Genomic DNA, 15,580 nt, shown 5'->3' with positions numbered 1-15,580 from the left:
CACAGTCCAGAGTTGCACGAAGAGCATGGCAGCACAACGGGTCACCCGTCCGTGTTCCGCGCAACGCACGACATGCTCATGTGGTCACTGCCAAGAGGGTTTCTGCCCCTCTCGGTGACTTCAGGCTGTCCGGGATCTCAGGTCTAGACTTTCGGTGACCAGACGGCTTTTGGCCTCACCGGGCGTACGCTGAAATATGCATGGCCATAAGCGCAGCAGGCTGTACCGGAACAAGGGATTACGACCCGCGGCACGATTTGGTTGGTTAATGGCGCAAGAGATGCTGGTGTTTACGGCCGTTGACAGTGCCGCATCGAACAGAATCACCTCGAGCCATGGAGCCGTCGCCGCTAGGGCCCAAGACCTTGGCCCAGGATTCAGGGTGCTGTCAGCCTGCCAAGACATCGTGCAGAGGTGAATAAAACAGCTCAAAAGAAGAAAAGAATAAAGTATGCGAATCCGAGCAAACCGAGCCATTTTCCATTCGAGGAGGACAAGTGAGCGGGGTTCTATCCGGAGCTAAGCTCCGGTGTCGGAGTCGGACACATGCGCCGGAACAAGTGGGTCCGGTATGCGATTCATGTCCGAGCGGCCCTGGTAACCCCGGTGTGCAACCGCCGGCAGGCAATACTTAGATTGTTCTTGGTGTTTCAAGGCTCTTTTCCGCCGCCCGCTGTAAGATTGTACTTATGCGTTTGTTTCTGAGATCCTATCGGCCTGAAGCGTACATGCTGCAAGTATTCTCGGAGGCGCATTAAGGCGGTGCCTGAAACGAAGATGTGCAGGGCGGACAGAAGACGGAATGTTTTTGAAGGCTGGGTATTCATGCAACTTGAACAGGCTAAAAGGTGTTTCCTGACTCACAGATCAGCGATACTATGGCTGTTTGGCGCGAATAAAGATTGGCGTGTATTGCCATGGGTGTGCGAACTCATCCAGAAAGCGATCTGCGCCACCGAAGTTGCGGTGTAGTCATGAGAAATCTGATTGTACAGGTTCTGCCAGTGAATTATCATAGCGACTCCTGTAGTGTCTGATGCGCGACATTGTCTGGAATTCAGCACGCCAGCTAGTCGTCAAATGAGACCTATTGTCTGTGTTTTTCACTGTCGGCACGCGGTGGTTGGCGGGCCTGGTGGGAAGTGACAGGGCCGCAGTAGGACGCTGCACAGTGACGAGCGAGATGCAGATGCAATGCGACCAGGACTTCAACACCCATGATAAAGGTAGTAAAACGGTAAAAGCAAACATGCCATGGGCGGCTGACCAGGGCCGCGCCGTGCCACAACGCCCCGTGCCGGCCGTTATGTCGAGTGACGCTGGCGAGGCATTTCGAGACAGCAGCGGAAAGCACTCGGCCCACTCCCGCACCCGACTGAATGGCACTGGCGTCGCAAATATCCCCAGGTCCTCGGCGGTAAGCAGCACGTTTGTACCCAAAACAGTCCCTGAACTTGGTTCTGAGAAATCAGCCTAGCGTCGTTTCCTCTTTTCTATGTAGATGATATCTGAGATCACGTTGATGTAATTTTTCTCCGATGCCAGTGCGTGATCCGGCAAAAGAAAATGATAGAAAAGCTCTTGGGCAGAATATCGACAGTCGCTTGAATTACTTGACAGGTGTGGGCAGAAGTGGAAGCCCTTGAGCTTCCCGAAGTAAGATAGCGACCAGGCACGCAACGTGGGAACCGGTTATGTCGCCTTGTCCTAACCTGCAGTTTACTGCGGCTAGTGAGGAGGATATACCTGGGGATGAACATTCTGTCATAACCTTCCTTGCTTGGGAATGGCCGCATCCCTCTCGGACTTGAGAGTATTGCCGGCAGTACCAACAAGGAACCAAAGTCGAAGCGGATGGAGCCATTGACTCGTGGTAGGTGCAGTTTGGGATCTGAGAATCATCGCGGCCTCCGAGCAGCAGCGAGCCGGCAGACCCCGATGAACAATCATTGGCGATAGCTTCCTGCGAAGGGGGGAGTGGTATGGATCCTGTGCGCAGACCTAAAGTACTGTGCAGATAATGATCTATCATCTCATCTAATTGTTTCTCAATGGAATTTCTGCCAAGACTGACAATCCAAGCTGAACTAAGACGTTTGTAGCTACTAATCTGGTGACGTTAGAGCGAACAAATTGATGGTCGAGTACGGAGTTTCGTTCGCTCATCCTGCGACTTTGTCGGAGTTTGGTACGTGCCAAAATTCATCGGGCCGTGGAAAAAGAAGCAAGCTGAGGGACGCCCCCTTTGCCCACAACCGCGTCGGCCGCTCGGGTCTTTCCCCCCAGCCTCTGCAGCAAAATCAGCAGAGGTCGGTTTCTACCATAAATGATATCTGATAAGTGATAAGTGACCCGCCTTCAGATCCCGGAACACCAATGTATTCAAATCATGGTAACGCTCAAAGTATCACCAACTACCACATTAGATACTACTATCATGATGAAAAGGTACTGGAAGACCAGTATGGCGTAGGTCTATCCCGAGTTCGTACCTGTTCGCAACCGCTTTGGCGGTATTCCGCCAAAGGTGCTCATATGCGCAACGCGCATCGTGCATGCAGGGAGCCTTCTCGCCTCGCTCCTCATTACGTACGGACACTAAGAGTCTCAGACGCAAGCCACCAGGCATGCTGACTGACTACATCCCAAAGGAGACGAGTTCACTAATCAATTGCATTTTGTACCGCCAATCAAGTTCATGGAAGACTCTCGCCCTATGAGACCTCCAAGTTGGTCCGGATGCCATCCCACCAATAGGTAGCAAGGAAAGCACCGGAGCGTCTCCCATCGCCTACGGACTGTCACGAGGGGTGGGCAGAAATTTGATGCAGCATGTCAAGGAGAGCCCATACACTCAGCCTGAGCAGCAGGTTGCTGATGCTGCAGGCAGTAGTCATTGCGACAGGAATCGTCACTGTCGGCCTTGTACTAGTAAGGAATTCAATTACCAGGAGGATGCGGTCTAGTATCATTCATGGAGCGGGAGGCAATGGAAAGTACATGTTGAATCGAAAAGATGTGAACTCGTACTACACTTGAATTGCAGGCCTGTTAAGTCTTCGAGAACTGGAAAAGCGATCGCATCTCGGGACTTCTACGCGTCCACCGTCCGTCATGCTTCTACTTCCCTCTGAAATAATTTTCCGCCAGTCTTTCCAATTAAGTGCACTTATCAGAGGTGAATCCACAGATGAGGTAGAAGCACTAGCGATACGGGCGTAAGTTGTCGCATTTTCAACAACTTGAGAACATTTTGAAGCCACAAGCTTCTCTACGAGTGAAAGCGACAGTGTTGACACGCTGAACAGCCAATGAAAAAGAGAGTCAGGTCAGGCTCCATCTTGAACAGTTTACAACACAATCATTCTTGTCTCTACTTAAGCAAGAATCGAGTAGGCGAGAAGACCAAAGCGCAACATTGCCTCAACACACTTTTATCGTCACTCTCGTTCATGGATTATCAATTCTTGCCTTGGATGCTACGGGGCAAGCTGAACTCTTGGCGACGATTTTACTCTTCCCTCTTTTCGTTGTTACTAGTATTGTTCGGCATCCGTCGCCCAATTGTGCCAGAGGGGTCTTCGGTCGGATACAAAATAACAACTGCATAAGGACCTGTTATTAGTTTCGTTCCTAACATTCTCTGAAACCACGCTGACAATGTCTCGCGCGGGCCGTGGCGAACACTTGTGTCTTTGTATTACCGCCCCTGTGGGAACTAGTGAGCCGTTGGGGAGCAGTCAGAACCGTCCGCGGCTTTGCCAATTCCGCAAGGAGCTGGTATTCCATCAAAAACTGGTCTTGATGTCGCATGCCGGCGCGATAGAAATTGCTGGCACGAATTCCGACCGTGATTCAAGGCGTGATCCGGTGTATGGACATGGTATTTCTGTTGACAAGACATTCGGGGGAAGATTTGCCACACCGACTGGACTGGACCAGCCGCAAGGGAAATCCAGACCGCTGTTGGGGATGAAGCGCCTCCTTCTTGCACATTTTCGACATGTGCAAAGCAACCAATGGTAACTTGCGTTGGCCACGTAGTTGCTGTTGGATGGTTGGCATATTCGGAAACGCGTCAGAATGCAGGATCTTGCGCCGAGTAACGTATGGTTCGATTCGAAGGCAGGAAGAAGTCGGTTGTAACGATCGGGAAGTCGACGGTCTATCGCTGAGGATTCATCGAGTGGATGTATAACGCGTACGCGATGGCTTGGAGTTTGTCGAGATTCGTCGATCGAAGTAACGGGATGCCTCGATAGGTAAGGACTGAGGAACCTGCAAGTTCGATATGGATGTGTGCTTCGCTTCTGCTGGATGCTGCACTACTGGACCATCGAAGAGGGGTTGCTATCGAGGCGCGGCATCTTGCCTGATGAAGCAACCACCTTGATGCAGAAACAAGAAGTGGTCAACTATGACGGCGGCAATCTGTGACCACAGGAGTGAAGGGAGGTTGGACGAGGTAATTTCGGCTGTGGGAGCAGAAAGTCTGCTACGCGTACGTAGGGCACCATCAACTCTGGTCGTAAGGCATCGCGAAGGCGACCCAGTCACCAGAGCAGGGCGAAATACCGTCGGTAAAGCGTGAATAGTTGTCGATGATGGCCGTGGTCGGCCTTTGACTCAGTGAAAGAGACAGCAGACATGATTCAATATTCAATGGGGACAGGTTGCGATTAGATACTTTGTGTGGGTTGTAGCCCCCTTTTCCTTGCGGGACATCAGCACACAGCATCACCATGTCACTGTTGCTCAGCCCCAAACAAAGCTCCAAAACTTTGAATGGTTACCAATACGCGCAATACGAAATGAGGAATGAAGGAGGATGTCTTTTTGACCATCAAGCTCTCCTCGGTCTTGGCTAACGCTTCTCGAGGCGCCCGAAATGACCAAAGCTGAATCAATAGCTATCATCCACAGCAGAGTACTCTAAAAATGCCCAAGGCCAAAGCCTTAAGAATCTTTGTTCGCTGATTTGCCGCTTTTAGGGGGGCTTGGCACTGTGGTGCAGTGCAGTCCGCATCGCGAGTACCTCGCGAGCGCAACGCATCGTCACTGTTACAACAGAGACTTTCTTAGACGCAAACCTTGCGCTTGCGCATCAAATGGAACTCATGAGCCCACCCTTGAAGGCATTATCACGTGTAATGTTATCTAAAAAGAATTGTCAGCGTCGCAGGATGCTATCTCTGCACTGGGAGATGCTTTGCCAGCCGGCCGAGAGTTGTCTTACTTCTTCGTCACCCCTCTCAGCATGTTTCACAATGTCTATCAATCTAAGACTCCAAGAAATAGCTGTGCTGGTTCAAAACAATGGGAGGCTTGCTGGCGGCTGAGAACGCGTTCCGCCGAACAGCGCGTGGGCGCCTCTTTGGAATCAATGCTGTGTCAGCCGTCTTATTGTTGCGCTTTGGTTTCGTCCGACGCCTTCGGCCCAAACGAACTCCCCGGTCCGTTAATTGTGGAATGGTCTGGCAACACGTCGCCTTCGGCCCCGACAGGCACGGCTGGGCGGGGTTGGCAGAAACATGGAGAAACATGCAATCGCTGTTGTTCTTCCCACAGGACCGGCTCAAGGTCTCCCTTCACACATGCGTGACTTACTTCGCACACATCTGTTTCTCCTGGCGGTGTATGGAAATAATGCGGATGAATTTCTCTCAAGCCTGCAAGCCCCATTGCATGCGCGTCACATGATATGAGCAACTGCACCAGCTGTCCGCCGTGAAAAAGCAAAGACGGTCTCCACAATGGGCACATCGAACGCTTGAGACACCTCGAGGCTTTCTCCAAGTTGAGCATTTCCAACCGTTCGGGAGCGGTCACTTTACGAAGAAGAATGTTAGCTCGATATGCTCGTTTCGGTAAGAGAGAACATGCAAGCTTCACAATTCGTTCCGTTTGATTACGATGGCTACTCAGCTTCAAGCTATCCGCAGATCTTCTTCGCGCGTCATGGGTGCTCAGCGTAGAGTAGACAGCGTCTTACAATTGGCCGCCAGGCCTGTCGCTCCGCTGTAAAACAGGACGCGCTGATTCGAAGAGCATTTTCCTCATGCGGAAAGGCGCCCATCCACCGGACCCGGGCCGTGAAGTCCTCTCCAAGGACCCTCAAAAAGAGACAGTCCCTTGGATTTGATGTTTCCACAAAGACACCCCCAGACCCGAAACCCCAGCAGCTGTAAATATGTACACTCTGGGTCTGTTCTGCCTTCCTTACCCATGTCCCTGGAGTGACCTGCAAATGCCACGCGCTAGCTTTGCACATGCACCCCGGGTGCCTTTGACACTGAACGGACACCCCACCCCGCCGTCCATCGGCCACACCTCGTCTGGTACAAGGGCGGAAGTATACGCAACGACGACGCAAAGATCTATACCATGATGAGACGCTCGAATCTCATGCCGCGTCCAAAAAGCAAGCAACATGGTAAGGTAACATGGCAGGGTGCAGAAAGAATTACTGTTAGGGCTGTGGCCTATGCAGCCATGTCACCAGCCCATGCTAAGCATGTTTCTGCGATAACATCCTCCTCATATCATGGAGCTCCAGTATATCTCTTTCACACTGTTCATCTTACAGCTCGCAACTATTGTTCCACTGCTGTCTACTTTCAATCTTGTCCGACAGAAACCCTTGGTCTGACCACTCGCAGTGGCTTTCTGTGTCCCAGTCACACACAACGGTTGACCTGGCATGTCGGATCTGACAAGATCTATCAGATAACCATATTAGCCCGAAGCTGTGTATCCTTGTCACATAGATCCTGCACACCATCGTCAGCTGCGGCCCGGTCTTCTGGTCGGCATAGGTGCTTCTAGGCCCGATACCGCTCTAACCCGGACATGTCCGTCATCTGATCGCGGAACAAACAGCCCTCGGTACTATTAGGCACTCTTCATCGAAAGACCCGGCGAACAAAAACCGAACGCAATGGAAGTCGAATGCGGACAGTGGAGTGAGCATGAGCAGCCGTTGTGGCCCGGGGGGGAAGAGCCAGACCTGGTAAGTTGACGCCGTCATGTTCCACAGGAGAGAGAGATTGCTAACACACATTTTCAGCACTCGGGAAGCTCTTACTTTTCGAGCACAAGCTTGCCGGAGCATGTCGGCAACCCGGCGTCGCAAGGAGCAGAGCACTTTCCTTCGTTGTTCCCCATGACAGCAAATGGAATGGCTCAGTCTCCACGCAACAGAGTCACGACGCCAGTAATGCATTGTTTCGGCGGTATAAACATGCTCGGATCTGGCGTCAATATGGATCCGCAAACTATGACTGCACAGTACTCTTGGGCGCAGGATGTTGATGGCATGTTCGCTCCTTCGCACCACACTAGTGCCCCCAATGCTGCCCCCAATGCTGCCCCCAATGCTGCCCCCAATGCTTTTCAGTCCCCTCTGTACATCCCTCTGCAGCATTGTGACTCTGCACTCTCGGAGAAGCAGACTCTACAGCCGCATACGAACACGTCTACGGGATTCCAGGGCAGTGATACACGCATGCAGTTTTCGGGGTTGGGGCATTCAGCCGTCCAGTACTCTGCAGACATCCATCCAAATGGGGCTCATTCGTACCGCTCGCCGCCAGAAAGCGAGACAAGCTCGCAATCTTCACAAGGATCTCCTCCTGAATCTTTTAGCTACCCTTCACATGGAGATTCAATTCCCGGCGAAGCATCGAAATCGCCGTTACTTGAACAGGAGCTCCCAGGAGACACACAATCTACGATCCCTGTTGACCCGGAGCTTGGTCGGCCTTCGTCTTACTTTGCATCAAAGATGGCACGTCAACCCAGGCTGAAAGCTCACCTCCCAGCAATTGTTGACTCCCAGTTGATGCCTCCCCCTTCAGCTGTTCCTGCGAAGAGACATTTGGTGGACCTGGAGGCGGAGGAAGGGCTCGGCAAGGTTCCCTGTCGGGGCGGCCCCTTGACGCAGAAAAAGCGACTGGATGCGGCATCGACGAGGAAGCTGGGGGCATGTATTCGTTGCAGGATGCAGCATTTGACGGTATGTTTTGGTCGAAGGTTACAAGTTGTCCAGCAGAAGCTAACCCATTCATCCATAGTGTGAACCTAACCCGGAGTATCCTGAGGGTCCCTGTCTCACCTGTACAAAGCTCAACAGAAAGTCGCCCAAAGTCGTCCACAGGAATCTCTGCTATCGGGCCAAGATGGGCGAGATCCAGCTTTCCTTGCCATGCAATCTAGGCATCACAGAACGAAAGTTTCAGAGCCTCGCAGAGCACGACCTCACTGATGACGAGTGGATGTCCAACAAGGTTGAAACGGTTCAGCTTATGACTAGAGGATTGTGCCGTCATCCCCTGAATATTCGAGTGCGACTTTTCTCCCAGGAGCGATATGACAGACTCAACTATTCGATCAGGACTAGATCGGGAGATAAAGAGCACATGCATCTCCCGCCGTACGCCTTGGCCAATGTGAGGGATACGAGGCGCTCCTTTCAAGCATACTTGGATGAAAACTTCATTACCAGCTTGAAGGAGCAGATCGACAAGGAAGGCACTCATCCCATTATTAGGGAACACTATTTGGAGGCCCTGATGCATTACGACAAGCTTTGTGACGACTTCGATGAGGATAACAAGGAAAGACAAGTCCTCAAAGACTTTTTCAAGCTCAGAATGGCACTCCGTAAGTGTTTCGAACAACAAAGTCTCTACACCGAGATGAAAACGCCTCCAAGCTGATTTCCAAATGGTAGATCACTGCATGAGTCCTTCTTGGGTGTATGATGAGTCTACTGGAAGCCACAAATGCCTCGGGGTCTACAGAGTCAAGGACGAGAAGCATCCTCTTCTTCACCGAATCCCAACACCTCGAATGATTGTGGCCCAGCTTTACGCGATTGTTTGTACGAAATTTGTGGACACACTTACCGAGAAAGTGCTCCATAATCTAGAGCAGCTCTACAGCAGAGCGAAATTCCAGCCGTTCTTCACAGTCTATGTGGTTACCTTCCTGCTTCTCCATGAAGTCTCATTGACCATTGGCCACTGGAAGGATGGAAGGGAGGTTTTCACCGGCATCATAGTAAATTGATTTCCATTGTTCGTGAGCATTCCTTCATACTGACATACATTCACAGAAAGAGCCGATGTTGCCTCAAACAACAGACCCTTTTGCCACCAAAATGTGTCACAACGCAGAGATTCTGTTGTTGCATTGGCACTACTACAGGAGGAAGCCCAATGCTTCGGTGGCAGGAGACAACTTCTATGGTGACGACATGAACAAAGGCTTTCTGTCGGACGTCTCTGGAAGTCAGAAGTTTCTTGTCAAAAAGACTTGGGTTGACCTAAAGCAGAAGTTTACAAACGAACTTTTTGATCAAAATGGTAATCTCAAATAGTCCAACTTTGTCATAAGTCTTCGCTAACACATCTATCAGATTTCCAAGGCTCGGGTGGACTTGAACTTGACTTTCATCCCCTCTACTGGGCTTCGCAGATGTTTGTTGAAAACTGGGTACCCTTCCAACACGTCTCGGTCCGTCGCAAAGGTACGTCCGCGACCTCGCCGTGGACACCAGGGACGCCACCAGAGATGCCATCGCTGGAAGAGGATTGCCGCACCTGATCCAAGCTGGCCAGAAGAAGCTTGTAGAGCCGAGTTTGACATGTCATGCTATCCACGAATTGACGAACTCATGTGGAGGATGAGGGGAAACATTGAGTGGTCGATGTACCCATGGCGTTGATTCATTAGAGAGAAATGTGGTGCTCTCCACACCACCATGAGGTACTTGGAGACAGCTTTTATGCTGAGACTGTGGCTGGGTTGGCATCCTGTTTAGGTCACCTTTTGTTCGGTTATTACCATTCAATCCTGTAGGCAACAATACATCGTTTTACCCTTTCGCATTGTATAAACCTTTCAGTTTTCGCTTTTGAATAATCGTGTACTAAGTTTTTGAATACAAACTCCAAGAATTTCACCCGAATTCATTTCAATGTAAGTCAATAGTTCTAAACATATTATAAAAGGGATCCCTAGATTATGCCTACATCAACTGTCATCGTAAAGCCAGCAAACCTTGCCGTAGTACATGAGATTATCGCGCCTTCAGTGAGTGGCTTTTTTTGCTACTTTTCCCAGATGAGGACTTGTGCCTCTTTGCGTTATACTCCAAGTCGACTCTGTAGTTTGAGCCTCGGCCTGACGATGATGACGATGTAGATGAGCCATACGAAGTGCTGCTGCCGGCAGACGACTTGTAAGAGACGCTGCTCTGTGACGAGGAGCCGGAAGTCGACGTTGAAAATGCTTCTGCGTCCTCTTCCACTGGAAGAAGCCCGTTGATCTTGGACAAAGCCGAGCCTCGACGGTGAGAGCGGGTAGCGGAGGTGTACCCAAACTTGCGACTGGCGGTCCCCTTGCGAAGCTCGCTGAACGTCATGTCAGGGGTTGTTGCACGAGTTGGGACTGGGGGTGAGCGGTTAGCTACTCGGCCGACCGGCGGGAAAACGCGGAGGATTTCTTACGGTAACGTGCACATTCAGCGCAACATCCGTGATCACATGTCTTGGTCTCCTCCGTCGACATGCCGTTCGAGTCTTGCACTGGCTTCGGCATGGTACACCAGCCCTGTGTGTTGGGTCCCTGACCACACTGGCAACAAGTCCAGGTTCCACCCATGGCCTTATACTGACAGTTGAGGAGGGGGCAATCGGCATTGCTGGGCTGGGCGGTTGCATAACTCAGGTGGGTGCAGGGAGTCTCCACGCCGGTCTCGAGATCGATGAGAGCCGAGGGGCAATAGTGCCAATTGATAGAGGTGTGGGAGCAAGGATGCCAGCGAGGATGACCGTGACACATTTTGGACTACTTGGTTACTGAAAAAAAAAATGAATTGGCCTGAGGGACGGGAGATCTTGAGTGAAGATGTACAGCGACTGATAATGCTGTAAAAGACAAGACCATATCATATCACTGCATGCCACCTGCTGCATCTTATATACTCTGCGTGATCTATTTTCAAGCATTTAGTGGTAAGGTCTTGTTTTCTCAGAGCCAAGAGCACTCGAAATGATCACTATTCCACTTGGTCTGCCGGTGGACGCCTCACTTGGTTGCTTTTCCCACCACCTCTGACACACATTCACTTCTCGCCAACCATCTCGAACATGGTCACGTTTTCGCATCGCATCTGTCATCATGGCTGCTTCACCGACAGTAAGGATTGTGCTACCCTGCAGTGGAGATGGCCAAAGTTTACTCTATCAGGACCCAATGTCTCGGAACTCGATATTGGTGGATATGGTGGTGTGAACAAGGTGTTGTACAGCTACCAAGCAGGAAGAAGCCTTGTATACAGTGTCCAATGGGATTCTTACGCGACGTCGCTCAAAGACATCGAGGACACCGTAGACAAATCTGGGTGAAGTCCCCGACGGCTACCTGCAGCTGGGGTTACACCGATCCACAAGTATTGAATCACGGCGATCTCGTCAAGCCTTCCTCGGTCACACAGCTTACTCTCCTTTCGATGAGTGGGAATTACTCCACGAGTCAGCGATCAGTGGAAATCAATGCCGGTCTCCCGGTGCCTTGGGTAATGGAGATCTTACTCTCGATATGATGAGCAAAGTGTCTCGTATTTACCTTGTTGGTGGGGTCTCACGATAATTGTGAGACCATGGGGCTGAGATGGAGCCCGGGACTATGGTTTGCTAATCGGCTGGTATGGCATCTGAGTGGACAAAAACAGCACTACGCACGGGTGTTGGGGACGATGTGGCTGGATCGAGATGCAAGAGTGCAGGATCTGGAGGCTTATCAAAGGTTCCTTCCACTTGGGTATCTGAGAAGCACCCGATCTCGCATTGCAGTAGCTTCAGGCGTTTTGTGCGAGTACCGGCAATGACGGATCTCATTAATCAGTAATCCTGACAGCCTTTTAGGCAGATCCGTGGATCACTCATCACTCGGCCGAATATCAGGGTTATTCATGAATGTAAACGGGTTAGAGGAATAAGTTTTGGTTTCTATGTATGATTGCCACTGGAATCGTCTGATGATCGTCAACCTCTCCATGAAGATGTCTCTTCAGCAGGGCTTAAGATTTCGTTATCTATCGAGAGCTGCCAAAGTTCCTCATGCGCACTCAGGCCCCATTCCACTCCATTGTGAAGGGAACTCCTTGAAATCAAACAATAGTTACAACATTACTTGAGCAGTAAGAAACGACATACCATCCAATAGTTTCCATGCTCACTAAATCGATTACCTGATATCCTGGACTCTGAAGACTGCTTTCCTTTATCCGTCCAGGGCAGCCGTGCAAGTGTTGCAGCAGATGTGCTCGCAGCGATACTCATTCCCGTCAATGATCATGACGCAGCTGCAGCGACCCCCGTCGTTCCAACCCTTGCCACACCAGCAGCAGTTCCAGCAGCGATTTCGCATCTCGTAGGGGCAGCTCTCGAGGGGGCATTTGGGCAGCGGCCGCTGGTCATATCCAGGAGGAGGAGGGTAAGGGATGTTGTGCTGAGTGACGTCTCTGCAGGTCTTGCGGTTCGATGAGCTCTTCTTCGAGGCAGAGGGTGCTTTGGAGCAGTAGTTGGTCTGGGACTTGACGTGCTCGCACGGAAGCTTGTAGGAGGTGATGTTGCACATATTGTCTTGTTTCGGAGTTTTCGGGGTTTTTGAGAAGTTTATGAGATGAAGATTACGACTTTTGGAGAGACTTTGAGATCTCAGGGGTGCATAAGCAGTATTTGAAGGAAGTTTGATGAGTGCTCATGCAACGAGGGAAAGCTGATGACTATCTGATCTCCTGCTCTTTACCTTTACGAAATACGAGGCATCTCATCTTGATCTTTATAGTCGCTGCCTACGCTGTGAAGGTAGGATGGTTCGCCGATAATTTCTCCTCTATCCCGAGTTTTCGAGTATTGGATGACGTGGAGGCGGCCACGATCTCAACTATTCCCCTGTCGATCAGTAACCCTCCATCTAGATGAGATCTATCCGAGAGCCCGTCGTGTTCCGTCGCCAAACTGACGAGGACTGACTCGCAAGATGCATCCAAAAGAGCAAATAGTCTGAGGGTTATTGAAGGAAAACGTGGCAGCCAGGTTTCTGATATTTGTCAGTGGCCACTAATAGCTTGTACGAATGACCCTGAAGTCCGGAACCGGGTCCGTCACCGGTGGAAGAATATCAGTATACCGCAAATGATTCCAGGCAAGGCAAGCATGCGAACCATGTGTATGAAACATGCAACTGCAAGGAAATAATAATGATTGGTCTATCTTGCACAACGAAGTATGAAGGCTCCCAAGCCACCCTGAATTCCCTGTTCAGCCTCGCGCCAATGATGGACTGTTGATGACTGCCTACTGTTGTAGCCGGCTTTCGGAGGCGTCCCTTGTAGCTATTGATCCACGTCGCGAAAGCCCCGACCTTCACTGTGACTGGCCCCCTTGCGATCTTTGTACCACATACTTTCAGCTCTCGGAGTGCGGCTCGTATGTCTAGACTCCGCTAACCCTAAAAGGTAGGTCCACATCAGATACCGAGCACTTGGATATGACAGCCGGTGACTAGCATCAGTCGGCATGTGGCGCTGTCTAGACTCCGGGACCCAAACTTCTTCTGTCCTGCAAGCTCTTGTAATCTTGCAATTCTGACAGACTTGTGGCCCATCTTTGTTGGGCTTTTCGTGTATTCCTTCCTCGTCAGTTTGTCATTGCTTATGAACCGAAATGGCTTTGAAAGCCTCCAGATTTGTGCCGTGATTTTAGCCGAAGACTGCTTTCATGTGGCGGAGTCCGGAGTGCAGTTCTGACAAACTCGGTGGTAACAGAAAGTGTCTGGACTTTTCTTCATCTTGTGCCGACACCATCGGAGAGAGTTGCTGCCGCGGCTGCATTGGCAACATATCCAGTGCCCATTGAGTTCCTGAAGACGGCAGTTGCCGGAGCTGCAGTCAGGTGAGATGAGACATCCTCCCGTAGCGCACGGGTTGTCGAAGTCGATCGACTGAACTGGATCGTAGAAGACTCTCTCGCACGGAAGTCGAGTTCTGCCGTCAGAGTCCACGCCGGCATCCCGGCAGAACTCGTAATGCACGACATAATCGATTGGCCGAGCGCAGGGCTGGACATGATGATGGTGAAGGTAAGAGTAGGTACACATTGTTATGTCTTGCGACTTGCGCACTTGTGGCCTGATATCTACGTATCGATGTGTATGTTTCGAATCAATCGACTGGTTGAGTTGCTTTTGTGTTCGGTACTTTCAGACACCTCGTCCTGGATTAGGCAGTATCGAGCGATCAGCGGTCCGTCCCGAATAATGAAGTTCGTGATCGGATATCGAGGTGACACAAAGTGGTGGGCCCAGGAGGAAATTGCTTAGAGCTGTTTGATTGGGCTTCCTGGTGTGATTATGGCGAACTCTCGGCGAACCAGGGTGAGCGGTTGCGATGAGGCCGGCGGCCGACTCAGACAATAAATAGATATTTTTGCCTGGCCGAGTCAATGAGGACAAACGGCCTGCATATGCAAGGCAATAATCAGCCAGGGATTTTATGGTAATGAGAATGGAGTGCTGAAGCTCTCAAATCGAGATTGAGGGGTCAGAAGCGAGCGTTTGATCTGTGGGCTTCCGGGTTGAGTTGCTTGGTGAGGGTTTCTTCATGTTTGTGAGTGGAGTATCAATGGTCTTATATGATCATTAGAGGTGAACATCTTATCCATAGTGTCTTCGTTATGGGCTACCACCGCGTGCCTCCGGCCTCAAGGATGACACATACTAATCTCGCTCACTCGGCCATTCATGATGTCGTTCTAGGGTGCCAATCACCACATCTTGCTGGCAGTCGCCTTGCCATAGACATGAGATGGTATGATTCTGGTACCAGGCTTCAATAATTGGCCGCCATTGTCAAACCCGTGGGTCGCAATTCCTTCCTGTTCTTCCGGAGGATGGCAAAGCACGTGGCGTCCGCATGCTTACCGGCCCTGCACCCGCAGACCCTTTCAGAACATACCACCAGTGAGAGAAAAGAAACCCAGACAAGGGGGCGCATAAATGTAACAACACGCGAGCTTTGGGAGGCCATCTTCCAGACTCCCATATGGGAGCCACATGTGATGGTCGTGGCAACGAGCCACAGGTGCGAGAGTGGCTCTTTAGGATTGCGTGTTTATCCCAGCTACCACGAGCGTTACCCTCCATTGCAAAGCCTCCTGTTTCAAATACCGGGCTTGCCATGGAATTCAACCAGTTTTCATGTGCCGATGGAATATTCCAAGGGCATTCTGGAATCTAGTTGGTGCGGAAGATGTTTGCTTCTGGCTTGAAGTTCGTGCGACGAAATGTACCCCAGAGTTGCCTTATCACACGACGTCGTTACTTGATATGTTATCACAGCTTATTCCCGGGGATGCTCGAGGTGTCAGTGTCAGTATGAGTCAGAAGATATTTGTGATGAGACTGACAGGACTTCATGTTGGGGATTGATTGCTGCATGCAGTTCATCGGTGATCACATCATCATCGTCTCGGAAATGGTACCCTTGCACCCACGGTACGAAGCACTCGCA

The 15,580-nt window shown here is 50.9% G+C and overlaps 3 protein-coding genes across 3 annotated transcripts; 1 reads left to right on the top strand and 2 right to left on the bottom strand.

Moving 5' to 3' along the window:
- Positions 1–6,937: 6,937 nt before the first annotated feature.
- On the top strand, positions 6,938–9,606 carry CGGC5_v004801 (uncharacterized protein; the record flags this gene model as incomplete). Its single annotated transcript, XM_032028232.1, has 6 exons — positions 6,938–7,009; positions 7,067–8,014; positions 8,073–8,661; positions 8,732–9,060; positions 9,116–9,365; positions 9,419–9,606. The coding sequence occupies 6 exons, from the start codon at positions 6,938–6,940 to the stop codon at positions 9,604–9,606; spliced, it is 2,376 nt and encodes a 791-aa protein (XP_031893572.1).
- A 475-nt stretch (positions 9,607–10,081) lies between these two features.
- On the bottom strand, positions 10,082–10,845 carry CGGC5_v004800 (uncharacterized protein; the record flags this gene model as incomplete). Its single annotated transcript, XM_032028120.1, has 2 exons — positions 10,082–10,452; positions 10,512–10,845. 2 exons carry the CDS (start codon positions 10,843–10,845, stop codon positions 10,082–10,084), a joined length of 705 nt encoding a protein of 234 aa, XP_031893573.1.
- A 1,443-nt stretch (positions 10,846–12,288) lies between these two features.
- CGGC5_v004799 (uncharacterized protein) lies at positions 12,289–12,645 on the bottom strand (the record flags this gene model as incomplete). The annotated part of the gene is made up of 1 exon (XM_032028003.1): positions 12,289–12,645. One exon carries the CDS (start codon positions 12,643–12,645, stop codon positions 12,289–12,291), a length of 357 nt encoding a protein of 118 aa, XP_031893566.1.
- Between the last annotated feature and the right edge of the window lie 2,935 nt (positions 12,646–15,580).

The sequence above is a fragment of the Colletotrichum fructicola genome, assembly GCF_000319635.2.
Source record: "Colletotrichum fructicola Nara gc5 chromosome Unknown KSG_Nara_v1_contig03, whole genome shotgun sequence".
NCBI classification, from domain to species: Eukaryota; Fungi; Ascomycota; class Sordariomycetes; order Glomerellales; family Glomerellaceae; genus Colletotrichum; species Colletotrichum fructicola.
This window is presented reverse-complemented; position numbering and strand designations above follow the sequence as displayed.